This window comes from Sturnira hondurensis, unplaced genomic scaffold (assembly GCF_014824575.4).
Source record: "Sturnira hondurensis isolate 20B ecotype Veracruz unplaced genomic scaffold, ASM1482457v3 Scaffold0002840, whole genome shotgun sequence".
NCBI classification, from domain to species: Eukaryota; Metazoa; Chordata; class Mammalia; order Chiroptera; family Phyllostomidae; genus Sturnira; species Sturnira hondurensis.
In genome coordinates, this window is record NW_028075471.1 from 30173070 (window position 1) to 30200597 (window position 27528).

The window sequence follows — 27528 nt, forward strand, 5'->3', positions numbered from 1 at the left end:
AGCATGGTGACCCTAAATGCACATTGAGCCCTGAGAGTGTGCTTCCTAAGAACATCCTCTATCTGCCCACACTGCGTTATCCGAATCGGGAGTTCGGACATTAAAGCACTACTACTGTTCAACCTACATCCGCAGTCAACTTCCAGTTGTCCCATCAGGCACTGGTGCTCGGACAATGCTTTCCGCGGGCTGGGAAGCCTGGCCAGGGTGAGACCCCCACCTCCCCTCTCTGCCGCAGCGCACCCTGCGCTTAGGCAGAGCATAGTCTGGACCCTCTCCCCTTTACCAGCCCTCTCTCGAAGTGGAGGGCGGCTACAGCCCAGGCAAAGGCAGCGGTGGCAGCGGCAGAGAAAAAGCATTAACCCCTTCTCTGCAGGCTCCAGGCAGAGTTTGGTCCCTGGCTGCCCGGCAAGAAACAGCCGCCCGGCTCCACTATAAATAACCCGGAGGGGGCAGGCTGCGGCGGGGCAGTGTCACCACGGCTGTAGGCTGGCGGTGGGGGTGGGGGTGGGGGTGGGGGCACGTGGAGGAGGAGAATACCCGGAGCCCAGGGCTTCACCCTGGCCTCCTCGCTGCGTGGGGAAGGCGGTCCAAGTCGTTCTGGCCCGCGGGAGGGGCAGGGGGGTGGGACGTCCACGCTGGGAGGTGTGCTCCCGTCCCCAGCCACAGCGGGCATGGGGCGTCCCGCGGCGCCCTCGCGCCTCCTCCTCGTCCCACAACCCCTCCTCTGCCTGCTCTGCCTCCTCCCGCCGCTGCTCAGAGTAAGTGTGGGGAGCAGGGGTTGTGTCTCTGGGTGGGAGCTGGGGGGTGGGCGGGGGTCTCAGTGCCCAGTTCCTGGGCCAGATGAAGGAGGCGCTGGGCTTGGTGGCCGGGTTGGGGTTGGGGTTGGGGATCCCTGTGTCCCATGATGGGATGCTGATCTCCTGCCTGGAGGAGGGGTAAGTGAAGGAGAGACGAACCACCAGCAGCTCAGATAGGACCGGGAGGCCTTGAGGGTGAGGGGAGTGCACTGGCTGACCTAGCGGCTGACACAGGCCCCTCCCTCAAGGCCAGAAATTCCTTAGCCCGTCCATTCTTTCACTTCTGCTATGGATCTCGGTCCAGAAGCCCAGACCCTCCCTCCCTCTGCAGCCCTCCCCAAGGCCAAGGCCAAGACCAAAGTCAAGTCACCTAATGATTTCCCCCAAACTCAACTACTTTCTGAGTGTTTTCTAGACCAGCTCATCTTCCCTCCTTGTTTTTACTGTCCCAATGGTGTGGAAGTATTTTTTAGAGGTGCTGTCTGAAGGTGTGGCTTACTTAATTTTATATTCCTAGTAATGCTCAAATCCTGCACCCTCTTAGCTGTCCTTTTCTGTTTGATCTAAGTTTAACTGTGCTTAGGAATCCTCTGCCAGCTTGTCAAAAGTCACTGTATTCAAAATTTGAATTTTTTTAGATGCTGTTTTGAATTTACTGGAGAGAAGGCTTGATCACTCAATAAGCTCATTTCATTCATTCTATTTAGCAGCTACACAGGGCTTGCCCTGTGCTCCGCACAGTTGCCAGCACTGACATACTTCATCTGTTTTAAACTTCACAACAGCCCCAGGAGATATGGCCTTCAACATCCCCATTTTACAGATGAGGCCAGGTCATGCCCCCCAGGTTATGGCCCCCAAGTCACTGGGCTGGTGAATGGCAGGGCCAGGATGCAAACCAGGCAGCCCCATTCCAGGTTCCCTTCACTTAATGAAAATTTCATTTTAATGTGATTTCATTAATAATGTTGAGTTACCTTTAGGACACTCAGATGCCAAAACATTTCAGAGAAGGGTGACTCTGGCAAATGACATTAGTTGAGTTGACAACTAAGGAGATAATTTTAGGCCTGCTGTCCTGGGATAGGACCCCCTGCTGGCTCCCTCTCCCTTTTTTGAGGGCCTAGGTATTTCCTCCCTCCCTCCCTCCCTCCCTCCCCTGTCCTTCCCCCCACCCCCCCAGACACCTGTGTGCTGGGCACAGGGCTTGACAGGTGAGGGGAGACGGACCCAAGAAAAAGAGGGAGCTGCTGGCTTCCAGAGAGGACAGAACACAACTCATTGCAGGGCCTGGAAGTTTCTCTGGGGGGTAGGAGGCTGAATTAGGACTGGAAGGGAAAGTGGGGCATCTTGGGGACAGGGAACTTTGAGAACAGACCCGGGCATGGGAGAGCCCGCTGGAAGCAGCTGAGGGCTCTGGGAGTCCTCACTCGAGGTCTAGCACCTGATAAATGAGAAATGAGTATCCAGGTTCTCCCTTCCAGGAAGCCAGCCCAGTGGCTCTAGAAATAATGACCTGCTTCCTTCCTGTGACATCCCCTCCCTCTGTCTTAGGCAACTTCGGCTCAGGCTTCATACTGCCTACTGCAGACTCTTGTCTGCTCTGGGCCCAGACTGCCTCTTCTTCGCCCCTGCCTCTCCCCTCTCCCCCCCCACCCCCCCAGATACCTGTGTGCTGGGCACAGGGCTTGACAGGTGAGGGGAGACGGACCCAAGAAAAAGAGGGAGCTGCTGGCTTCCAGAGAGGACAGAACACACAACTCATTGCAGGGCCTGGAAGTTTCTCTGGGGGGTAGGAGGCTGAATTAGGACTGGAAGGGAAAGTGGGGCATCTTGGGGACAGGGAACTTTGAGAACAGACCCGGGCATGGGAGAGCCCGCTGGAAGCAGCTGAGGGCTCTGGGAGTCCTCACTCGAGGTCTAGCACCTGATAAATGAGAAATGAGTATCCAGGTTCTCCCTTCCAGGAAGCCAGCCCAGTGGCTCTAGAAATAATGACCTGCTTCCTTCCTGTGACATCCCCTCCCTCTGTCTTAGGCAACTTCGGCTCAGGCTTCATACTGCCTACTGCAGACTCTTGTCTGCTCTGGGCCCAGACTGCCTCTTCTTCGCCCCTGCCTCTCCCCTCTCCCCCCTTTCTCTCCCCTCCTTCTCTCTTCCCCGTCTTTCCCTCTCCACTTCACCCTCTCCTCCTGCCCTCCTCTTGCCCTCCTCTTGCCCCACCTTCTCCTTGGAGAGGAGTGCAGAGCCCGAGTTTCTCACATCTCGATCCCTCACCCAGGCTCAGTGAAACCAGTGAATGGAAGGGAAGGTGGGGAGGAATGCTCTCACTCCCAGAATAGTCCCCTCTGACCTTGCACAGAGAAGGAGACGGCAGGCCCCGGCTCACCCCCTTCCCCTCTGGTTACTGGCAGTCCAGCTACAGGACCTGTGGTCCTGTAAATCTCCCCAGCTTAGGCCAGGGACTAAATTTAGATGAAGCTTTGTCCCCAGGCCAGGAAGGAGCATTAGGCTCGGCTAGACCCCCTGGCTCCATGGAGGTGACATCTTTGAGGCCTGCCTGGCCCCTGAGGCACAGGTTCTGCCTGGAAAGGGCTTAAGGTGGAGGAAGAGCAGCTGGTGTCTTGGCTCGGACTCGCTGTCCCCTCCCCCTGCCAGGACCTCTCTGTTCTAAGGTGAGGGCTCCCAGTGCCAGGCACAGAGTGGAAGTGAAAATTCAGACAGGAGGAAATCTGAGGAGCAGGAAAAGCCCAGCACCTGCGCTCCCGGAACTGGGGCTGAGGATGCAGCTCTCCCTGCCCGAGACCCATCCAGCCAACCCACCAGCAGACATGTACTGAGACCCACCCTGTGCCAGGCTCGGGACTGGGAACCTGGTGAGGGGAGGGAGCAGCCCCCTGCCCGGGCACAGCTGAGAGCTGATCAGTACAGAAGCCCTAGATGTTCTTCACCAAAGCAACAATAATAGGTCTACAGAGGACTTGGGATTATAGCTTCCTGTCTCCCCTGCACCGGGGCACTGCCACGTTGGCTGGTTTGCCTCCACTCCTGCTGTGAGCCAGCTCTGTCCCTCCAGTCCCTGCCCCTGCACTGTGGGTGAGAGCAGCTTCCTACTCCAGTTTCCTCCCAAGCCCCATCCCTATCCTCCCCGTCTAGGGCTCAGGTTCTCTCAGCATCCATGGATCACAGGCCTTCATTTCCTCCCCCAGGACCAGCCCTCCTGGGTATATCTGGCCAATCCCCAACCTGCCAGGCCGTCCCATCCTGCCTCAGCCACGTGGCTGGGGGGGATGACTTCCTTTCTCTGAGACCCAGTGGCCATGTCTGTGAAATGGGTTGATTTGCAGCTGCCTCAGACTATTGAGGGAATTAAATGAGCTGTTTAGTATTGTGTTTCATACACAGGAAGTGTCAACTTGATGCCAAACAAGTCTGTCCTTCCCACCTGTGCCAGGCATGTCTTCTAGGGACCACACAAACCCCTTGGTGTGCCCCAGGGAGGGAATGTGATGCTTGAGGACTGCTGGGTCCTGCCCTGGGGATGCCCTGGGACAAACACTGACCCAGCTATCATGAAGGAAACGTCTGACAGGCAGGGGGAGGGGGAAGGGCTACCCACTAGTGGGGCAGTGCTACTGGAATCCTAGAACTGGGAATGTCAAGGCCATCCTGTGTACACACACACACACGTGTGCAGATGACTCCTGCACATGCGCTGGCCCCAGAATAGGAGAAGCGGTGGCCTTGGAAGGAACGAGAGGCAAGGGTCAGTATCCGAGAGTGCGTTCTCTCAATCAGTCCCACACCATGAGTTTTCCCGCCTCCTAGCCTTTGCACATGCCGTGTCGTCCACCCAGGATGCTCTTCCTGGCCCTGACCTTACAGCTGGGCAAACTCCCACTCAACCTTCAAAGCCCACGTCAGCATGACTGACCCTATTTCTCCTTAGCAACGTGTAAATGCTGTGACCAGTTGGCCACCCACCCATCTTTCCCGCCAGAAGGTGGTCCCCTGAAGCATAGAGATAGCCACACCGACTTCATCCCCCCACGCACAGCACCTACTTGCACGATTTTCTCAGGAGATGGGATCCTGGGTGGTTTTTATCTTTCAGACAGGGTGCCCATTGTCACAACCATGTCTATTCTCTGTGAGTGTTCACATTGGCATAGCAGGCCTTCCTTTTTCCCTACTCATCCTCTGGTTGTCCCCAAAGGGCCGCCTCTTCCAGGAAGCCTCCCTTGGCTTCCCACGTCCAGGTGAGGAGTCTCTCCCATGTGTTGACCTAAAACCTTCTGCACTGCCTGTTTGCCTGGGGGACGGTGTGCAATCACCCACCCTCCCCTCTCCCCTCCTATACCTTTTAAGTCTAGGGGATCCCCATGTGGTCTGAGGCTACCCAAGTGCACCCCCTGGGTCTCCCAGCCACGGTCTGATGCACAGTAGGCATACAGCACAGATTTACTGGGTGAATGAACTGCTGGCGGCCTCCTCCCAGCTTGCTGACAGAAGGGTGTGGGCCCCCTCACAGGGGTGCACCCCATCCTGGGGAGGAGACCTTTGGGGACTGAGGGACAGATGGAGGAGGTTCCTGTCTCAGAGGTCAAGCCATATCAGACCAGGACTGAAGGCAGGTTGCAGATCTGGCCAGGCTGCTGTTCCACCATTTGGCCTTGGGCCTTTCCCACCTCAGTGTCCCCCTCTGTACAACAGAGGTAAGAGAAGTAAGGAATGAATGACGGAACAGGGCAGGGGACAGATGTGTGCTGTGAACGGCAGGCCAGGGCTGGACTCTGACCCTTGTCCCTCCTATGTCCTAGGCAGCTGGGCCACACCAGGTACCTGGAGACCAGTGCCCGTGGGCATTGCCAGAGCAGCACTGCCACACCACCACCGCCCTCACCAATGTCTCAGGTAAGCTCACCCCCTGCCAGCACCCTGGGCAGCCCCTGGAGACGAGGGTGGGTCCCCTGGGCCTGCTGGCCTGCAGGAGGAAGAGGCTCTCCCAGGCCAGCCCAGGCTTGTAGGGTGGTGAACAGTGACGGGGCTTCTGGCGTGGCTTTTGTCTCTGTCCTTGGGCAGCCCCTTCCGCATGAGCGGCTCAGGCTCTTCCCTGATGATGAAGGGCTTGGCTGGGAGTCATCCTCCAGCTCCCAGTTCCCTGCGTCTGCACCTAACGGAAGCCGAGGGAACTGCATTTAGGAGCCTGAGGAGGGACCACCCCTGTGCTTTTAAACCTGGGCAACACCAGCAGAAGGTGTAAAATACATTTTCTGGTTGCCATGACTACAGGCGTCCCTCCTTATAAGGACCTGTGAAGCAGCAGCCAGGCCTCTGGGGTCTGAGCCCTTGGTGATTTCCAGCTGCTGGTTTAGAGTCAGGGTCAGCCGCTGCAGAGGTCATAACAGCCCTGGGCTCCCACGGGCCACACCAGTGTCCTGGTCTTCTCAGTTTGCCATCCACAGAGGCAGCTGGAAGTACCTCTGGAGTCTGGAGACAAGGGTGCCAGTCGGCCCTGAGACCCAGCACCAAATGCGGCCTAAGTTGGGCAGGGAAAGGGACAGCCTTGTCCCCTCCTTATGGCCTGCCCTCCTTACAGTGCAGGGGTCAAGAGCTCGGGTATTGGGGTCAGATGGCCCCGAGTCTGGTGCCCAGCTCCTCCACCAGCAGCTGTGTGACTCTGGGCCAGTCCCCTAACCCGCCTGTGTCATTTGCTAGGACGGACGGCAGTGGCGTACTGCAGGCGGAGGGGCTTAAAGAACAGACATTTATATTCTCATGATTCTGGAAGCCAGAAGTCCAAGATCAAATGTCAGCAGTTAGTTCCTTCAGAGGAACTAGTTGGTTCCTCTCTTCTTCCCCCTGCCTCTTGATTTTCCCTCCGTGTGTGTGTCCTAACCTCCTTTTTGTAAAAGGAAGCTGTCATTTGGGATCAGGACCCATCCTAATGACTTAATTAAATGACTATTTCCAAATAAGGTCAATTCTGAGGTACTGGGGGTTAGGACTTCAGTACATGGATTTTCAGGGACACTATTCAACCCATAATACCTCCTGAGTTTCCATTTCCTCCTCTGTGATAAACAGGCCAAAATTCACCTCCAGGGCCTACGGAGAGGCTGAGTGAGAGACCTGGACAGGCCTAGCACAGCCATGTCAGGCGGGAACAGAGCCCCTATATCAGGGGCCCCACCTGCCCCCTTCAGAGCTCCCTGCTCTCGGAGGTAGTGCTGCCCTCTTCACAGGCCCACAGCCTTGGTTCCGCCTCCACTCACCCCCTCTCCCCCTCCCTGCAACACCAGGCACAGCCCCTTGCCTTCCTGGTGAGCCCCGAAAACCAGCTCCCCTCCTCCCCTCCTGGGGAGGAGGCCCCCAACTTTTCCAAACACAAGGCCTCCCCTGCGTAACTTGTAATCTCGTTCATCTGTTTTTAAACAGGATACATGTTATACCCACACTCCCCACCGACACACACACATACATTTGGGGACAAATCTAAATCAGCAAAGAAGACTGTGAGTGACCCTTGTCCCACAACCCACAGGTTTTTATAATACTTGTATGCCTTAGGAGTTTATCAATCCACAGAACCTCATGTTTTCTCACTTTTGTTTTATTTTTAAGTAAAACTGGGACAATCTGTGTCTACAGATTTGTAACCTGCTTTTCCCTCTCATAACAGAGTGAACGTTTCCCCACGTCATTAAATATTCATCCCGCACGTGGTGCTGCCTAGCAGCCGTGGTGGCAACACATCACCCCTCATTAGCCATGTCCCTGCGTGGGGCATGTGGGCTGCAAGATGCCCTTGGACTTGCTCAGGTCCCTGTGTGGTCATGATCTCCTTTTCGGTGCCCACTGATTGTAGAAATGCATAATGACTGACAAAGTCCAAAAACAAGTAAAAGCAAACAATCTATTGTTTAGACCAACATGCATTGTGGTGAGACTGAGAAAGCGGCATGCCGGGAAAGGATAAAAAACTCAACCCTGGAGAGAGCACTCCTCCGGGGAAGGAGCGTGTGGGTAAAGGTGGCAGTGATTGGTAATGATCTCAGTTCAGATTGGGTGAGAAAATTTTTACTCCTACACACAAACTTTCATGAAAAGCAAAGACAAAAATAAAGTTAGGCCAGACGTGGGCTCAGGGTGCTAAGGGGTCAAGAAGCAAAGGCTCTGATCTGTCAAATGGTATGCCCTTAACCAAGGCCCCAATAGAGGAAACACACACCCTGTAGTAAAGGGACTTCCGGCAGGCTTTACACGAATTATTTGTTTCATTCATCACAGGGGTATATATGTTGTAAGGCATATTATGTATTTGGTCCATAAGTAATATAAGGTCCAGTGGATTCAGGGTTGGGGATCCGTTAAAATCACCCCTTAATCCAGCACACGCACACACACACACACACACACACATATACCAGAGCTGGTCAGATGGAAGCAGAGCATTGGCCCAGGAGACCAGGCTGCCACCAAAACATGTGTTCCCTCCGTGGTGACTCTCTGAGCTCAATCTGATGCGTGCAGGGCCTGGTTAGCGAACATGACCAGCCCTGCCCTCAGGAAGTCCCAGGCTGGTCAAGAAAATAGCAGAAAAACCGATGACCCTGGTGTGACATAGACCAGCTCCTAGCAGATGGAGGCACCAAGGAGAGCCACCCAACCCAGACAAGACAGAGGAGACGAGAGCAAAGCTGATGGTGGGAAGGATGAGTGGGCATCAGCCGTGGGGGCTGGCGGGAGCAGGGACGGGGGCACCCCCGGCAGAGGGAATAGCTTAAGCCCAGGTGCGTAGGTGTGGAGCCGCTCCAGGGACTGAGCGACACGCTGTTCCGAAGGGCATCTTCAGTGAGTGGGAGGGAAAAGATGGGAGATAAAGGGTTATGAGGAATGTTTTTTGTGGTGCTGGAAAGCGGGGCTCCCTCCTGAGCGCCATGGAGAGCCACTCCTGTGACGAGTGACATGATCCCCTGCCCAGCAGCCCAACCCGGCTTCTGCAGAGAGGAGGATGGCCCCGGACGGGTCTGAGGGGTCACTCTTTCCCTCCTCTGGCTTCCCTTTGACATCCCCCATAAGAGAGAATGTGGGACCCAAAGGTTGCTGAGGGCCCTCCCAGGCCCTTCACAGGTCCGCCGTTCAACGTGAAAACGCCAGGCTATCTCCCATGGGCCCAGGGGGCTGGGGTGGGCCAGAGTGAGGAGAATGCCTGGCCTAGGGACACCATCCCTAGTGTCACAGTGCAAGAGTAGGCCACCTTCTCGCCTCTCTCAAGCCTCTGTGGCCTCAGCAGCAACAGCACTCAACAGTCAACTGTGACTCCCAGTCAACTCCACACCTGTACCCCAGCTCTGCATGCCCCAGTCAGGTCATGCATGGCCCCTCAGAGATGCCAACACAGCCTCTGTCCCCTACATCCTGCTTCCAGCTGACACCCAGTGGGCAGTGGGATAAATGGGAGAGTGTGTGACACCGTGAGAACATGCGACACCATGTGACTTCATGTGTTTTCCTTGTGCTCTGAGTGCCAGTTTGATGCCAGGCCTCAGGCTGTGCCCGACAGCTGTGATGGGTGCCCAAGCTTGCCTGGACCGGGTCACTGCCACTGCAGCTGATGTCAGGAGGGAGCCAGAGACTCCTGCCTCGGCCCGTGCTGCTCCTGACACACAGGTGTCTTCCCCAGCACCTGTTACACTTCCCTGAATTTATTTGCAACCTGTCCCACCAGCCTGGGGTGCACGCTGTCCCAAATCCTGCTCCCCGTGGCCTCCATCCCAGGAGCCTCCCATCCACCTCTGCTCCCTCGGTCAGCAGAGAGGCCCGAACGTACTTCTCTGTAGTTGGATTTAACCTGACCAAGGGACATTGTAGCTCTTGACAGTTTTTTCCTCATTCTTTTCCCTGTTTGCAAACGATAAAGTGAGCAGCAGTCAATTTGCTCCAAAGCTGCCACCTTGTTCAGTTTCCTGTCACACCTAGACTAACAGACAACTGTACTTACAATATCGACATGAAACCTGTGAAGAAGTGGCCCTGCCTCCCAGGAACCAGGGGGCCTTGGGTCTGCGGGTCCGGCTCGGCCCCAGCTGGGCCCATCATAGTGCAGGGTAGCCTTGGGCTCTGCCACTGAAGCGGTCACTCCCACGGGAGTCTTCATCACGTGTGACAGTGAGAGTAGTCAGGCCTCCCAGGCTGACCTCGCGTTCTGCAGAGAGCCACATGTGAGACAAGAAGCCCTTGGACTCTGGTCACTGGGCACTCGCCACTCCCTGACCTAGCTGCTTCCGCCGTATCATGGCCCTGGTGCTGAGCCAGTTACTAACTTAGCTCCACTTCCCTGGTCCCAGTTCTGTGAACAGTGTGTGGAGGGCCCTTCCCTTCAGACACAGAGGAGACTGTCTCCCAGCAAAGATGGGGGCTGACCCTGCCCACCATATTCCAGCCCCTGTGGCAGCCCATGAGGCAGGGCTCATTCTGGGGCTGGGGACAGGACTCTGCCTAGGACTGTGGGTGGGACTCAACTTCTCCCCAACCCCCCTGGCTCCAGGCACTGGTTATTATGGACACCAAGAAACCTTCTTCTCTGCAGCTGCCGAGAACTGAGCCAAGGGCTCTAATTGTCCATTCAGGAGGCAGAGAATGGACCTGGCCAGCTGGCCTGCACCTTGTACCTGCCAGTTAGCCAGCCTGGAGAAAATCCCGAGCTGAGCCCCAATCTTGGAGCTCTGTTTCTGGCTCTGTCGGGGCAGGGGTGTCAGCACAAGCCTGGCAGCTGGTGAGACTGGGCACACCAAGGCAGCCCAGCTGCCTCCTCCCTGCTCCCTGCTCTGGGCATAGTGCTGGCTCAGGGTGGGCTCAGCCTCCTCTGGCAGCTTTGCTCCTAGTGGAGACTGGCAAGGGAGCCAGGACTGGGTCCCAGCTCTCACTACCCTCTAAAGGTAGAAACACACAACACACACTCACACACATGTCTCTTTCTCATTCGTTGCATCTCAAAACACAGAACCAGAGACTCTCAGGGCTGGGAGGGCCCCGGAGAGCAGAAACAGCCCCAGAAGAGAGGTAACAGCTCTCTTGTTACCTCTGGGGTAACAAAACTGTCATAACAAGCAGGAAGAGTAGAGACAGGCAGGACCAGACCCCTGCCTGAGTTGGGGCATCCTGTGCCCCAGCCCCTGTCTCCTGAACCCAGATCTCCCCAGTCAGCAGGCATGAGCAGAGGGGCCTCACCCTGGGCACTCAGAATGGAGCCACACCAAATTACAGAGCAGGTAGTCCTGGGGTGAGCGGGGTGCCGAGCAAATTCCAAAGAAGGGTTTTAGCTCCTCTACTCTTGCTGTGGAGCCTGATCTGTGCCGCGCCCCCCCCCCAAGAAACCACTCCCAGGTGGCCAGTCCCAAGACAGGAGGAGGAGACTGAATTCTCTCAGGACCCACAGCAGGTAGACTCTCATATCTGACATCCCCCAGATAACTACAGATAATTGCTCCCTGGACTGCACCANAGGACCAGACCCCTGCCTGAGTTGGGGCATCCTGTGCCCCAGCCCCTGTCTCCTGAACCCAGATCTCCCCAGTCAGCAGGCATGAGCAGAGGGGCCTCACCCTGGGCACTCAGAATGGAGCCACACCAAATTACAGAGCAGGTAGTCCTGGGGTGAGTGGGGTGCAGAGCAAATTCCAAAGAAGGGTTTTAGCTCCTCTACTCTTGCTGTGGAGCCTGATCTGTGCCGCCCCCCCCCCCCAAGAAACCACTCCCAGGTGGCCAGTCCCAAGACAGGAGGAGGAGACCGAATTCTCTCAGGACCCACAGCAGGTAGACTCTCATGTCTGATGTCCCCCAGATAACTACAGATAATTGCTCCCTGGACTGCACCACCTAATCCTCTCTCCAGTCCCTTCTTATCAGGGCTGGTTCCCTTCAGAAATCCCTCTCTCCAGGCCAGCAGCCCCTCCCCCAAAACTGGTCCAGGTCTTCACCCATTCAGGACGCTTGTTCTCACTAGGCTTTTCAGTGGCCTCCCCGTTTCTCTTGAAGCCCCTCCGATCCACTTGCTTCCCAGAGGCCACAAGGAGCTTTACTGGAGGGCAGCTTTACTGCACCTGGACTCTTGGCCCCGCTCCCTGCTACGCCAGTCCAGTGTCCTAGCTTAGGGAGAAGAAACTCAGACAGGGAGCCGCCCAATTCTGGTTCTCAGTGAGGCAGACCGCAGTGGGTTCCTCGGGCGGGTTAGGGGGCGCGCTTTGCTGCCCGAGCACCTTTGATCTTCAGCCAGGGCATTCAGCCATCCCAGGTCCCTGCTCTGCATCCCCCGCCCTCCCCTCCATCCTTCTCTGGACCGGGGCGGGGCCTGAGAAGGTGGTCTCCCGGCAAGATTGGGGCGAGGGTCAGGAGTAGCAGCCCAGCCCCGCCCCCTAACGCCGCCATTGGCCGCGACCGAAAGGGTGGGCCCGCAGCTCCCCGCCCTTAAAGTCCGGATTTTAGTGTCTCGCACTCCAGCACCGGGTCCCTCGCTATCAAGCCGAGCGCGCACTCACCTTCCTCTGGGTGCGCGGCTGCGGGCGCGATGGACGTGGCGCTGCTGCACAGCCTGCTGGAAGCCAACTGCAGCCTTGTGCTGGCCGAAGAGTTATTCTCGGACGGCTGGGCGCAGCCTCTGGACCCCGAGGGTAGGCGGGAGGCGAGCGAACCCGGGAGGTGCGGGCTCCTTCTCACCGCTGGGTGCCTCCAGGGCCTGGAGCCCTGCGACCCCCGCAACACCTCTAAGCCCCACTCGGTTCTCTCACGTCACCAGGTCCCTACTCCTACTGCAACTCGACCTTGGACCAGATCGGGACATGCTGGCCCCGGAGTGCTACGGGAGCCCTAGTGGAGAGGCCGTGCCCCGAGTACTTCAACGGAGTCAAGTACAACACCACGCGTGAGTGCCCCCAGACCCTCCTGTGGTGGGCTCTGCGCTCACCACCCAGGAGGGCCATTCAGGGAGTGGAAGGACTCCCGACCCAGCCGCGGAGATGTGTGGAGGGCCGCGCAGCACCGTCAGACCACTGGCCTTAAGGACCCCTTACAAGGGCTGTTGGGGGGGCTCCTTCTGTTCCTACCCCACGGCAGGAGAGCGGTAGTGGTTTGCCCATGGCTCCCGTGTCCCATGCAGTGAGAAACCAGAGAGGGAAGATGGAAATGCTTCCTCTCTTTTGAGGGAAAATCTCTCTTCCACATTATATATGTCGTGGGTGCATGAAGTCCCCCATTGGGCCTTCTCCTAGTTTAGCCAGTGCTCCCCAGCGGGGCAGAAGCATCAAAAGCTAAGTTACCAACCCCCAGGGTGAGTGCTGTGATCAGTCTTTACTACTGGAGAGGAGGAGGAGGAGGAGGAGGAGGACAGGAGGAAGGAAAACCAGGGCCAGCCTTGTGCTGGAGAATCATTCAGCACGTAGAAACTCCATGGCCAGAGTGTGGGGCATTGCCTCTTCCTACCCAGATGGACTTTGAGTCAGGGGCCATGGGCTGCATTACTCCAGTGCCCCAGTCAATCAGGACCACCCTCCACCTCCCAGGGAGAACAGCCTCAGCCCACCTTCCTCCTGGCTTGACACTCCAGAGAAGGTGGCCTTGGAGGCTGCTGGGGTCACCCAGCGTCCAGGTGGGATTACTCAGCACCTGTGCTGAGTCCATGCCCTGGAGAAGGTCTGGTCAGGAGCCAGGTGGGGGGAATGTTCTGTGAGGCGTCGGAGCAGCAATCACTGGTCCACCCTGAAGGCCTCTCTGGTCTCCAGACCTACCCCACCAGCAGAGAGCCTCCTGAGAGGGAGCAGGAGCCGGGGGGTCTGAAGCCCCTGTTCTGGAAACATCCTAGCAACCTCTCTCTGAGCCTCTGTGCCTGAACAGGGCATAGTGCGCCCAGCTTCTTGCGTGCACACGTGCCTGTCCACGCTCTCAGAGCCTGAGGCCCTCAGCAAAACCGGTGGTTAGAGGGCAAGACAGCCTGCGTCGGATGCTAAGCTTCCTTCCCCTGTCTGTGCCAGTGGTGGCTCTGGTGGCCCAGAGAGCAGCTGTGCTCCCCGCCTTCCCCATCCGACAGCAGAGGTATCCCTGATGGAAGGGGGTAGTAGAGATAGGGGGGTAGTAGAGATAGGGAGGCAGCGTGGGAAGATTTCTACCTCATCTGAGAACATGCTTTCTCTCCATGACTGAAACACACCTCCCTGCTGGGAAAGGAGGTCCTCCACCTGGGAGGTGTGCAAGCAGAAGGAACGACTTCCACGTTTCTTCCAGTCCCGAGATTATAAAACCACCCATCAAGGATCTTGGGAGCTGTGTGGGGTGTGGCAGTGGAGCCCAGGGGTCCTGGTTCACCCTGGGCCCCAAGACTAAGGGCTTGAAGAGGAGGGAAGGGTGGCCTGCTCTGGTTCCTGCCTGGCCTGGGCTGTCCCCTGTTCTCACCAACCAGCCTGGAGCTCCCTGAGGGCAGGGCCTGGGCCTCTCCTTCATGGCAGAACTAAGTACAGTGTTCATTCAGTCAGTGTATTCAATGGCCACTGTGTGCCAGCCACTGCACAGGCATTGAGGTCCTCACCACTGCAACAGACAGAAGGACAATTCAGAGGGACAAACACCCTGACAGGGGAGAGCAAGGGGCTGGGGAAGGCTTCCCAAAGAAGGAGCCCAGCACGCAGCAGACCCCTCTCCTCACATCAAACAGGAAGCCAAGAAGAGGTCAGGGCATCACCGAGCTAGTTCCAATTTGCTCCTGCTATCTGATGAACCATTGGCTTCCATTGGACCAAAATGCTGCCTGCAGTGTAAACTGCTGGGGACCAGGATGAGAGTGGGGGGCAGAGAGCATTTCCATTAAGCAGTGCAGCCGGCCAGTGGCAGTGGACACACTGTGAGTCAGTTTCCTCTTCTGCTCCCCTGGCCACAGCCTCCTCCTGCTGTCTGCCCTCCCAGTGGGTCCTTCTTTAGAAAGAAGGGTACAGACAGGGAAACAGCTTGTAGGACAAGCCTGGGGGAACAAAAAAGAGGGTCCTGGCCTCTCTTTCTGCCCAATTTTGCAGTGCTATAGCCAATACCCCTTGAAGCATTGTTCTTTGAAGTCAGGCATTGCCCTGGTGGGATAGCAGCTTAGTCTCCGTGAACTTTCACCCACTCAGCTGAGCACAGAGCTACCCAGTGTGGGTCATTTTCCAGGTGCCACTACCTCTGAGAGACCTGCGTGCACAACCCCTGTCATCGCCACCCAGTCTCCATCAGCAGGGAAGGGACCTGCGGGAACCCCTGCATGGGTTCGGCTGGAGGGGCCACTGTATTCCAATCTCCTCCCACCTCCCTCCATCCTACTCAGACTCCTCGAAGCCCACCTACCTCTGTGTTTGTGTCTGTCTCTGTTCATTCTGTGTATGGTTCTGTCTCTGTCTCCAGGTGGATTTTCTCTCTTTCTATGAGTATGTCTTCCTCAGTTTCTCTCTTCTTCTGTCCATGCTACTCTCCCCTTTACTCTCCCTCCTTTCCTCCCTCCATCTGTCTTCCCTCTCCAGCTCTCTTGCTCCCTCTCTGTCTCCCCAGTCCCTCTCTCCAGTCCCCTCCTTCCCTTCTTTCCAAACCCTCTGTGTCTCCCTCTTCCCACCCTTTGTACATCTGCCCTCCCCGGGGCCCCTCCTCTTGCCTGCCCCTGTGGTCCTCAGGGCTACAAAGGGGAGGCTGCTGCCTCCTCCTGGCCAGGCCCATTTTTTCCTGCCCAATTGCTAAGCCTAGCCCAGCTCAGCCTCCACCCCCTGGATCTCAGACCTGTTGAGAAGGGCTGGTCCCACCTGTACTGAGGCATCTTCCAGGACAGGGGATAAAGGGACACTCCACCTAAACCAACCCCAAGGACAGGACAGAGTCCCCACTTCCCAGAACCCCATTCTAGGCACATGCACAGTGTCCACATGGACACACATTAGCTGAGTGGTCTCTAGCCAAAGGGGTCTTGCCATTGGGTCTGCCTGTTTATGCAGAATCCCCTCTTCAGCCCTGGCCAGGTAGCTCAGTTGGTTAGAGTATCATCCTGAAAAGCTGAGGTTGTAGATTTGATCCCTGGTAGGCACATACAAGAATCAACTAATAAATGCATGAATAAGTAGAACAATAAAATCAATGTTTCTCTCCCAAAAAAAAAGAAAGAAAGAAAAAGAAACCTCCTCTGCAGCCCTGAGAGGACAGAGGTGATAGGAAAGGCCCATCCCTGCCCTCAGGGATCCCTAGGCTATGTAAAGACCAGACTCATACAAATCAACAGTCAGATTAGAAAGAGGGGCTTGGTGAGCACAGGAGCATTCCTGGAGGGCTTCCTGGAGAGGGTAGGAGTGAAGCTTGATGCCGTGGGATGTCACAATTTCCCAAAACAGGTGGGTGGAGGGGTGGAGCTTCAAGGAGAAGGGGGTGGAGCTTCAAGGAGAAGGGGGTGGAGCTTCAAGGAGAAGGGGGTGGAGCCTCAAGGAGAAGGGCGAGTGGGTCCCAGGCAGACCCTTGCCTCTGGGTTGAGGAAGTAGAAGCTGGGAGTCCAGAAACCCAGGTCTGCGTTCTGTCCGCAGTTTGACCTGATCATACCCTGAGCCCTGGGCCCCAGGCTAGAAGCTACCCTGGAGATCCAGGTCTGAGGGAAAGTGGTAGCCGAATGGTCCTGGGAGGGGAGAGTGGAGAGCTGGGCTAAGAGAAGGCAGAAGGAAGAGAGAGTGTGCAGAAACAAATGCCCCTGTGGCCTCCAGACACTCAAGGTCCCAGCTGCAGGGCCTCTGTACTGAGGTCAGCCCGCCCCTCCCCTGCTACTTAAGGGTTAAGTGTGGAAATGCCCCAAGAGGGGAAGACATTTGCCCAGCCCCCAAGGACCTCTGCTGGCTCTGGAAGCTCAGCCTGTGATCTGGAGCTTCCTACCTCTGCAGGTGTGGGCCAGGAGGGAAGCACAAAGTCTCAGCTGTTTATGTGCGCACAACCCCTCCACCGCATCTTCCCTCCCTCCATCCCTCCCTCCCTCCTAGGAGCCCTCCAGACCACCTTTTGCTGCCCCCCTCTTATTGGGTTGGTGGGTGTGTTGTCCCCTCCCCCTCAAAACAAGCCCTTCAAAGATGCAGAAAACCTGAGCCTGCCTCACAGGGAATCCTGAGAGAGGAAGAGGGAGAGAGAGGAAAAGGGAGAGAGAGACTCAAAGAGGACTTCTTGGTATTTGCTCCTAAATGTACAGTACAGCCCAGACTGTAGAGCACATGGAAGAGGCTGATTTTCAGAGGAAGGAGGAAGTTAGGGGGACTTCATGGAGAAAGAAGTGTTGTTAAGTAGGGCCTTGAAAAGTGGTCCCAGTGATGTGTCAGGTGGAAGAAGGAGTGGGAACAGAGGTGGAGAGGAGAGGAGAGGAGAGGAGGGAGGAGAGGGGCGTCATGAAAACAGGGGCCAGACCCTGGAGGCCTCAGGGGTCAGATCGTGTCATCAGCCTCAGTCCCGCTTGCTTTAGAGCCCTGGCTGCCTGCCCACGGCCTCGGGGTACAAGCCTGGAATACTCTGGAAGGACACTGCTGTGATTTTGGGGATGTACACAAAGAAAGTCTGATTTGATCCCCAAAGGCCTCCGGAGAGAGGCAACTGCTGGGTGAGTGCAAGGATGCAGGATTCTGCCAGCCAGCGGTGGCTTTACCCCACATCGCTCCACAGAAACTGGTTGAGAACCTGTTCTCGTGCCGGACAGGCTGCTGACTGCTTGTCCACACCTTGGACAGGGTTTTCTTTTGCAGGGGACTGTTTCTGTGCACTAGGTGGGGGTGAGCTTGATGGGTTCTGATGGCCCCCTTCCCCTGACTTTCCTCGGTTCCCCAGCAGCCTCTGCCTCAGGGGTCCCTGTTATCTTCTTGCTCCCCGCCTCCCTCCATGGCTGGCGTCATGGCGACAAGCCCATGGAGCGTTGCCATGGATGATTGCAAGGAGGGAGCCCTGTGCAGTGGAGGCTGGAGCAGGGGCTTCCTCCTACTTGCACCCCTCCTGGGGGAAGGCAGTGACCCACACACCCCTTCCCTGTGCATAGGCCCTGTGTGGTCTCCACCAAACTGCCTGGGGACTCTCCGGTTCAGGATACTCACTGTCTGCTGTAAATAGGGACCTCTATGCCTGCCGTGCCTACTCAAGGAGTGAAAAGTTTCTGGAAACAGGGTACTGGGGGCTTGGGGATGTCCAGGATAGACAGCTGAGGCCATGAGAGCAGTGTCCACACAACACTGAGGAATGGAACCCAAGTTTCCTGTCCCTCAGCCCAGATGTCACAGCAGATGGCCCTGGGGAGGCTCTCCCCCACTTGACAACTAGGATGGCAAGTGCAGATCCCCATTCTGTCAGCCCAGTGCTCCTTCTAGGTCAAGGTTGGGTCTGAGCCTGGGGGAGCATCTCTAGCTGCCCCCACCACCTTGCACTGTGATTGGGTCAATACAGGAACTATTTCAGCCAGCTCCCAGAGCAGGCTGGCCCTCATTAGCTGCAGCAGCATTTAAACACTTGCAGGAGTGTGAGCTGGGCAGACACGCATTGGTTGTTGGGGAAGCTCAGGGAAACTATGCTGCTGGCACCATGACTGAGCTTCCCCAAAAGGCCTCTTAACTGGAGGGGGAAAGCCATCAGTCATGCCCCACAGCATCCTTGTCCAGTCCCACCAGGGGGGATCTCTTCCCCCCAAAAAGCTAAGAGCAGTGCCCCAAGGGGAAGGTCAAATATTTCACAATGAGGCCCCAAGCCAGACAGAAAGCAGATGGCCAGGCCTGGAGCAGTCCAGTTCAGATGAGAGGCAGTAAGGGGACTTGTGGTGGGCACCTGGCCCCTTGGGCATTGGGTGCTCTGGGCATCTGGATGCCGAGTGGAGGAGGCATGGCAGAGGGCACAGCCACTGCATCTTCTGAAACAAGGCGGCACAGGGAGGGCCTCTTCCTTTCAGGGCCTCTTCCTTTCAGGAACCCTGACTCCAGGGTCTCCCAAGAAAAAGCGTGTCCCAGGGGAGGGAGATTTCATTCTGCCTGTTCATTGCTGGTGACCTCAGACATGTCACTCTCCCTCTTTGGGGCCCTTTAGACCAAATGAGGGAAAAGTTGGCTCCCGCTCTTAAATCCCCAAGGAGATGCCAGCTGACTCAGTTTCCAGTGCACTTTTCTGGGGATGGCCAAGATTTCTTGCCAAGAAGCTACAGGAGACTGCCCACGGGACTGCTATGTTAGAGTGACACCCTCACCCCAGGTGGGGTTGGTCCTGCAGGGCCAGCAGTTCCAGAAGCAGGACTCAATCTGCCTATGGCATGTGTGTGTGGCCATAGCTGCCTTGTGCATGTGTGGCCCTTTTGCATTTGCCATGCAGCTCTCTGGGGCCTGGGCATCCAGGTGGCAGGCTGTTCTTTCAGCCCACTGCAAGCCTCTCGTCCTCATTTAGGGTCACCCAGTCAGCTAGGCAACAGCATCACCTCGGTCCATCCTAAGCCCCTATATATTCAGCTCTGTGTAGCACTTCAGAAGGGACCATGGAGAGGGCCACCCAGACCTTGACCCCTTAGGCTAGCTGGGAAATTGCGACCCAGCATGAACTAGGGAAGGTGAGCAGCTGAACCCCCAGGAATCTGGAGCAGTCATGGAAGCATCTAGAGCATCTAGGGCTGAAGCTTGGAGGCATGAATTAGTGTAACCTTTGGCTGGGCCCAGGGCCAAGGGCTGAATGCAGGGTGACAGGGCTGGGTCCTAGGAGCTCTCCAAGGTAGGGCGCCTACAGAGATGGTGGGGAATGGGATTGTTCCGCTGTCCGTGGTGCTGAAAGTTTCTGTCCTGCACAGCGACCACACTGCTTCAATGAATGTTGCTTCTGGCTCTTCCCACCTTCCTGCCAGCATCTGTCCGTGCCTTCCTCCTTATCATTTCTTCTATATATCCAATGGCCACACCACTGCCCTTCCACCACTGTCCCACTCACAGCGCACCCAACCTGTCCCTTGCACTCTGCCCCCTAACTACCACCAAAATTCATCAGTCCTTACTGGTCCTTGTCTCCCATGCCTGGCCAGTTAGGATATTACAGGTAGCAGTGCCAACCTCATGGACACTTGGCAGTAGGTAGGGATGTTTGGGATTGTCAACTAACTCATGGTTGTCATTGGAACTTAGTAGAGTAGAAGGCGCACCCGTGATCCCAGTACCGTCATTGAGAACCAATTTACATTATGTTTTCTGAGAGAAGAAACTGAAGCCAAGAGGGGAGGGTCTTAGGCAAGGTTACTTATCCAGGCATAGCTAAAACTAGTGCTAGACTATAGGTCCCCACCTTTCCCCAGCAGGCTTCTGGGCCACTCAGGGGACCTCCTGAACCAGGAACTCTTATCAAAATGTCAGCACCTGAATGTAGGAGAACCCATTGTAATGGGGTCTTTCTTTGGTCAGCTCTCCTTGGGGACAGAGCCCCAGCACACTGCTGGGGAAGGGTCCAGGCCGCCCAGAACACAGGCCCTGGCAGGGGAGACCCTGCCTGCACCACCCAGACCCTAAGGCCCTGGCAGATGACACTGCACACCATCTGCATCGATCTCTGGCAGGGGCGTCTGTGTTGCTGTGGTAGCAGACACCCACCTCCCTGCATCTATCCCTGTGATCTGGCCCGGCCACCTGCCTGCACACTTTCCATGCCTGTCTTCCCATGGTTCCTGGGGGAGACTCCTCCTGTCTTACTCTCTCCTGTGCTGAGCTGTGCCCGAGGGCTTGCAGTCCTCATTAGCCAGCTCCCCTGAAGAGCCGGGAACATCTGTCTTCCAATCCCCTGGAACCCCGTGTCTGCAGCCAGAACCTCCTTCCAAAGCATGGCTGAGCCCACTGAGGGAAGCCCCCCTCTCACTCCCACATTCCTCATCCCAGACTCCACTGCCCAACATATTGGCAGACCCGAGGCAGTTTGTCACCGCCCACAATGCACTCAATGGCCAGCTCCCGAGGGGAATGCGACGTCTCCAGGACGGTTTCTGCCTGTTCGTCTGCCTGTCCCCAGGGGCTCAGCTTCAGTAGTAAAGAATGGGGTCTAACCCAGTGAGATGATGTCCATAGTGAATGACGGCAAATGCACTAAAAGAGATTTTTGTTTGTCACTCCGCAGATTTCGGCACAGTTGGGGGTTGTGATGTCCATTTAGTGGGGTTATGAGTAGCGTTTGTACACAGAATAAATAGAATTCATCCAAATGGAATATAGAGAAAAATGTAATTGTGGTAAAGATAAATGTCGCTTTGTGATGCTGAATCCCATCACGTGTGTGTGTGTGTGTGTGTGTGTGCGCGCTAGATTGTGATAGGCGATGGGTGTGTTGCTGCAGTTCAAGGGCAATGGAGTGTGAAGGCCGGGGTTTCAATGCTCTGAAGACTTAGAGGAGGTGTGTTCAGAAAAAGATTACTTAACATCTTGGGGATGGAAGAAGCCTCCAAAAGGAGACAGCACTAGAGCCAGGGTTGAAAAGTTAGATATAGGAGTTTGCTGGTGAGCCATGGGTGAGAGTGAGGAGGGTGTCCCCAGGGGGGCTCAGCGGAGAGCTGGGGGTATGCCCTGCTTGCCTGTGCAAATGCCAACAGCCCCATAGACTGCTGGAGCTGGGTCAGCAAAGTCAGGCTGGGGTCCGAGTGTCCAGGGCCTTGAGTTTCACACCAAGAAAGCTGAATTCATTCCCAAGAGCAATAAAAAGCAGCTTAAAGCTTTTAAATATAAGTCGACACGATCACTCTGGCAGTTGAGGTAAAGGACAGAGAGGGTCAAGGGGTACAAGTTTGCAGAGGATAGGAGGCTGTTGTGCCAGTCCAGGCAAGGTGGTCAGGGAGTGGGTGGAGAGATGGGTGGGGAGGGGGGATGTACTCCAGAAAAAGATGAGATGGAATTCACAGAACTTGCTACCCCAGCAGCATGCATGAAGGTGACCAGAGGTTTCAGATTTGCAGCACCTCCATCCTGACCCTTTCCCATCTACAATCCCCCCGCACCCTGCCCTCAGTACCCCCATGAGATACCATGCTTGGGAAACAAGCACTCTGAGGCCTTGTCCTAAGGGAGTCCCACACCAATCAAACAGACCAGCCTCACACACCTGAACAACTTATGCCAGGTCATGAGCAAGGGCTGCAAGTGTGAGACTCAGACTATAAGAACTGGTGGTGGAGAGTCTCAAGATAGAGAGATCTGTAAGGTGCAAGCAATCAAGGATGCCTTTCTGGAGGAAGGGGCTTAGCACTGAACTTCAAAAAATCTCTGTGACATCTATGAACACATTCCAGAAGATAAATTTTTCTCTTGAAACCACAGCTAGAATCAGGGTGTCTCACCTCACCCAGGCCTGTTGAGAGAGACCCTAACTCCCCACCAGGAAGGGATTGTTCATTTTACAAAAGGACTTACCCTCCTAAGAGACCTTGACATGGGTTCCTCTGGCTCCACCCGCCCCCCACTCCATCCTTTAGTTCAGCAACATTACTGACCCGACACATCAGATTCTGTGAACACACCACTTTCTGCACTGAAACGACCCTGAGGAGGGGAAAAACCTCTTGGTAGGGAATTGGGGGCCACAGTCAGGGCCGAGGTACTGAATCCTCACATGAGGGCTGGAGTCAGTGTCACCAGTGTTGGCCCAGTCCATTCACACAGTGACCACAGTCCTGCCAGAGGTGGCCTCGGGCTGGCAGGCACCAGAGGCTGGAAAACACCAGGAACAGTCCTGAAGGTGAAAAATCTGTGCACTGGAGGCACCAATTTGAAAACAATTAACCTAATAGAACCCCCCCCCACCCCGCCCATTGTTTCCGCTCCTCTGCAAATGCTCCTTAATAATTCCATTGCTTTTTACTCACTGTCAGCTCATCAGAAGTGGGGTTTTTTTTTAAGTAACTTAATAATTTCAGAACTCGCTGCTTCCAAAAACAATCGAAGGCTCCCACTGGCTCTGTGACTCTGCTCTGGGTGCCATTTATTTGAATTAGCTCTATGTCATACCTCTAACATAAGCCAAAAGACAGATCTGCCAACAACCGCCCATTAGCCAGAGAGCAGAGCCCTCATGCAAATCACCCCAAATGATGGGTCACTTAGAACTTCTAACCCCGTGGGGGAGGTTAAATTCATACTAATCATGAAATGCAGAGCAGAGGCCAGAAAAAGGGCTTTGGGAGTTCTCAGGTGGGCAGTGCTTCTCCTCTGTTTGGAGGTTGAGGGTGGGCTACGTGGAGGAGGTGTCTCGGGAGGGAAACATTGGCAGTCAAGCTAGAATTTAAAGCAAGGTCAACACAAGCATTCCCTGACCTTCATACATTGCCCTCGGATAAAACCTGCCTTTTTGTGTGTCAGACATTGAGGTTCTGAAATGTCTTTCCATACAGCACATTCCAACTTTAATATCCAGGCTGCTTCTCAATCAGTGAGAGACATCACATGGTGGTCACCCAGGCAGCTGAGGCTCAAGGTCAGCAGGACGGTCCTGTTTTCCCAACTGCTCCTCATTCCTATGTACTTGTTAGCCTAGAGCAGCGGTCACCAACTTTTTTGGCATCAGGGACTGGTTTCGTGGAAGACAATTTATCCATGGTTTGGGGGACGGAGATAGGAAGGGAGGGAGGGAGGGAGGGAGGGAGGGAGGGAGGGAGGGGCCAGTTAGGGTTAGCGGAGCTCAGGTGGGCCAAGCTTCGCTTGCTTTCCAGCCGCTCACCTCCTGCTGTGCACCTGGTTCCTAGAAGACCAGGGACTAGTACCGTTCACAGTCCACGAGTTGGGGGCCCCTGGCCTAGAGGTTAAGAATGTAAAGCCTGAAGCCAGACCTTTGGTTCTGAACCCTCTTCTCATCCTTGTACAGAACCTTGAGCAAGCAGCCTAATCTCTGTATGTCTCAGTTCTCTGTGAAACGGGTTAAGGTTGGCACCTCTCCCCCAGGGGCGCTGTGGAGATGGAATGGGCAGTGCACACAAAGCAGGAGAGGGTCGGGTGCGTGGTAAACACCTGCCATGTCACTGGCAGTGATGATTAAAATGAAAGTGCCAGGCTGGTAGGAAAGCAGGGACCCATTCAGTGGGACGTCATTGAGATCAGGACGGAAATGGCATGGCTGGAAGCAGTGAACCTTCACCCACAACCCAGGGCTCACAGTTGGGTTCAGTTCCGAACAAAAGGAAAGGGAGTGTTTGAACTAGTCGAAGATGGCACCCACAGTGAGTTTACCCATGCCTGTTCACTGCTATGAGCCTGCAGTCTTTGGTGCTGTTTCCACACACATGACTTCCAGGTGAACTTTTAGATGCACACTGTTTCCTGACCTAGTGAAGCTGAAAAGTATGGGCCTCATCCTGGGGGAACTGGGGAGCCAGGGAGTGTTCTTGAAGAGGGGAGTGACCTGCCTCTTGGTGGTTGGCACCTTTTGTAGGAAATGCCTACAGGGAGTGCTTGGAGAATGGGACTTGGGCCTCACGGATCGACTACTCGCAGTGTGTGCCCATCTTGGACGACAAGGTGAGTGGTCCCACCTGCCCTGACCCTGCTTGACTCAGGTTGAGCACAGGGGTAGAACCAGTTCTGCCTCCCAACCACTCCATTGTGCACCCCTTGCCCCTGCCCCCCACTCCCCACCCTGCATTCAGTGTCATCGAAGTGAGGCAGAGGAGGGGACACAGAGCCCCACCTTCAGGAGAGGTCTGGCTGGCACGGGACACAGCCAGGGTGGCATGTGACACACTAACGAGTGACTGGGTGACCAGTGCTCCAGCATGTCACAGGCTGTCTGACTTCCTTCCTCCTCCGAGCCTCAGTTTCCCCATCTGGCATTCTGACTCTCTGACTCTCTGACTCTCTGACTCTCTGGCTGACTTCCACTTGGAGGTTCCAAGTGGAAATAAGTGCAGCCTCCCAGAGGCAATCCCCACAGGAAGCTGGGTCCCGCCCCGACCTGCTCTGACCTCACCGGCCCATTTGCTCTGAAACTGGATTCCTCCGCCAGCCAGCAGGCCAGCCGCCTCCCCTTTGAAGCTGTGCCTCAGCTCTGACCCAAAATGAAACATCCTACCTCTGGCCTCTCCTCATTCACCCAGCACAGTCCCCAGGGGAGCTGGTGGAAAACCATGCATCTACCTGAGAGAGTGGGTTCTTCAAAATGCGAGCCAAAGGGGCACTGAGTGAGGGCCACAGGTGGGGAGGGGACAGACGAGTCGTGAAGGAGAGAGAGGTATTGTGTGGCGCCCTGTTCTCTCCTCCTGACCTCAGGGCCTCTGGTGGTGCCATACCAAGGTGGGGTGGGGAGATAGTACCTGGGGCCAGAAGGAGGGCTATATCTTTGCCTCTGTTCAGAATCGCCAGCCAGGGTGGTAATAAAAAGCACACTGTCTTTTTTACTTGCTTTTGATATTGTTCACAAGGACTGTGCAACCAATGCACCCCCACCCCGTTGCCACGCCCAGAGCAGACAGGCCCCAAGGCTGCCCTCAGGCTTTCTACCCATCACTGCTTCTGTGGCAGGAGGGCAGGTTGGGCCCGCTGCACAAGTGTCCAAACCGAGGCCCAGGGATTTCAATCAACTCACCCTCAGTTGCTCAGGCAGCTGGAATCTGAGCTGAGACTAAACACAGGCATGGGAACTCCCAGTCCAGAGTTAAAAAGAAAATAAAAGTCTATCTGCACCTCTGGTGTATCCCAGAAGGCACTATGTCCAAAGCTGCACCGACGCTGTCTGTGGGAGGCCTACCCACAGCCACCCAGGGCCAGGAGGAGGGGCCTGCATGTGAAAGCCAGGTGTGGTGAGGACGCCTGGAGCCACTTCTGCCCTCCACGTCTGAACACGCAGGGTGGTCACCGCTAAAGTGCCCAGCCCTGCCCTCTGTGTGCCCCATGCCTCTGTCTGCCAGAGTGTCTGTCTGTCCAGCAGAGGAAGTACAGCCTGCACTACCACATCGCCCTCGTGGTCAACTACCTGGGCCACTGCGTTTCTGTGGCAGCCCTCTCGGCGGCTTTCCTGCTTTTCCTGGCCCTGCGGTGAGCCATGCTGCCCCTGCTTTCTCCCTGCCCCTCCTCCCACGGCACCCCCTTCACCTGTCCCAGACCTTCCCACCTCCGCTCCAGAGGCCCTGCAACCAGCAGGCAAAGGGAGTGTGGGGGAGGCCACGGGGTGGGGGGGGGCTGGCAGTGAGAGCTCCAACCGTGGCCTCCCCGGTAGGAGTTTGGCTCCTGCTGCAGCCCCATACCCTTCTGCCGGGCTGAGCCTTTGCCTGGCCTCTGGGGGCTCAGTCCTAGCTGAACCCTGACCCTGGCTGACCCCCGGCCTGGGCCTTCCACAGGAGCATTCGCTGTCTTCGGAATGTGATCCACTGGAACCTCATCACCACTTTCATCCTGCGGAACGTCACGTGGTTCCTGCTGCAGCTCATCGACCACGAAGTGCACGAGAGCAATGAGGTCACTGGGCAGGGTCTTGGGGCTGGGCCCCAGGGGGCTCTGGGGACACCTTCCTCTGCTCCACTCCAGTCGCTGTCCTTCTAGGACTGAGGAAGTGGGGAGCTGCCAGGCTGGGGTCTCGGGAGCAGCACAAACTTGACAGCAGGCTTTGATGCACCTGGTGCTACTCACCACCTTATGGTCATGGGTCTTCCAAAGACCCTGGGAGGAGGCTGGAGCTGACCTCTTGAGCTCTGCCTTGTTCACCCCCGGTTGGGCCTGTAGGGACTGTAATACACAGACCTGGAAACAGGCTCAGAGGGGTTAGGTGGCACTGTCATGATGCCTCTCTGTCTGGGTTAGCAGGCCACCTACATGTTAGCAACCCACCCCAGATCTCTGGCCACTGCCATGTATAGGGTCCCAGCCACTAAAAAACCAGAGGTGAGTGAGCCACACGCAGAGTGCTTTGGCATGCCGTGTGTTTGGGTGGCTGACCCTGAGCACACCTGGCCTGGTTTGATCCTTACCTTGGCCCCACAAGGAGCCCCACTTCAGCACCAGCCAAGGTCCACCCAATGTTGGGGTGACCCGTAGCCCAGTATTGACTTGTACTGATGTCACGTAACTAGAAGACAGAGCAGGGTTTGGAGAGGACCTTTAGCTTCCCACTTCAGCAGGACTTTGAGAATACAGCCTGTTGGGGCCCAAGGTTAAGGCCATGGGGGAAAGCCAAGGAAGCTACAACCAGTTGAGTGCAGGAGGTTTATCTGACAGCCCTGCTCAGAGGGATGGGAACAAATTCCCATCTGCTGGGGAGGCAAACAGCAGCCTTCATTCTCCCAAACAAGGGGACACTCACCTCCACGGCCACTGCCCACCTGCAGAGAGACCCTGTACTATTACTTATATAACAGCGTGCTTTTAATTGAATCACTGTATATGAAACCACTCTCCTCCATGAAATTTCATGTTCCATCCTGAGCTGGGAGCCAGTGTGACTTATAGATAAAAGGTGACCCTCCAAAACATATGACCATGAAGGCACAGCAGTGTTACCCATTCTAGCCTCTGTCTGGCAGGAAGCTTGGGTCCAGACCCACCCCCTCTTTCTTGATGGAAAGGGGGAATTAGAAAGCATCGAAGTCACAGACATACCAGTATCCGTGGAGACGGGTGCTTTAGCTCAGACCAAAGCAGTGAGAAAGAAATGACAAAGGATGAACCATTCAGCATGTGATGGGAGGGCGTTTAATGCCATGTCCCTGAACCTCTGAAATGACCAGCCCCATGTCGGTGCC

At 55.9% G+C, this 27528-nt stretch overlaps 1 protein-coding gene across 4 annotated transcripts in view; it reads left to right on the top strand.

Moving 5' to 3' along the window:
• The first annotated feature begins 638 nt into the window (after window positions 1-638).
• The window catches only part of CRHR2 (corticotropin releasing hormone receptor 2), a 38004-nt gene continuing 11114 nt past the window's right edge, over window positions 639-27528 (top strand). Inside the window, exons 1-6 of one of the 4 annotated variants that reach the window (XM_037041202.1) lie at window positions 639-761; window positions 5621-5714; window positions 12598-12723; window positions 24231-24316; window positions 25719-25828; window positions 26131-26248. In XM_037041202.1, the coding sequence (XP_036897097.1) occupies window positions 675-761; window positions 5621-5714; window positions 12598-12723; window positions 24231-24316; window positions 25719-25828; window positions 26131-26248 (621 nt within the window). In that variant the 5' untranslated portion in view covers window positions 639-674. Of the gene's footprint in view, window positions 762-5620; window positions 5715-12321; window positions 12473-12597; window positions 12724-24230; window positions 24317-25718; window positions 25829-26130; window positions 26249-27528 lie in introns of those variants that run through there. The other 3 variants (XM_037041204.1, XM_037041205.1, XM_037041206.1) reach the window with 3 other exon arrangements.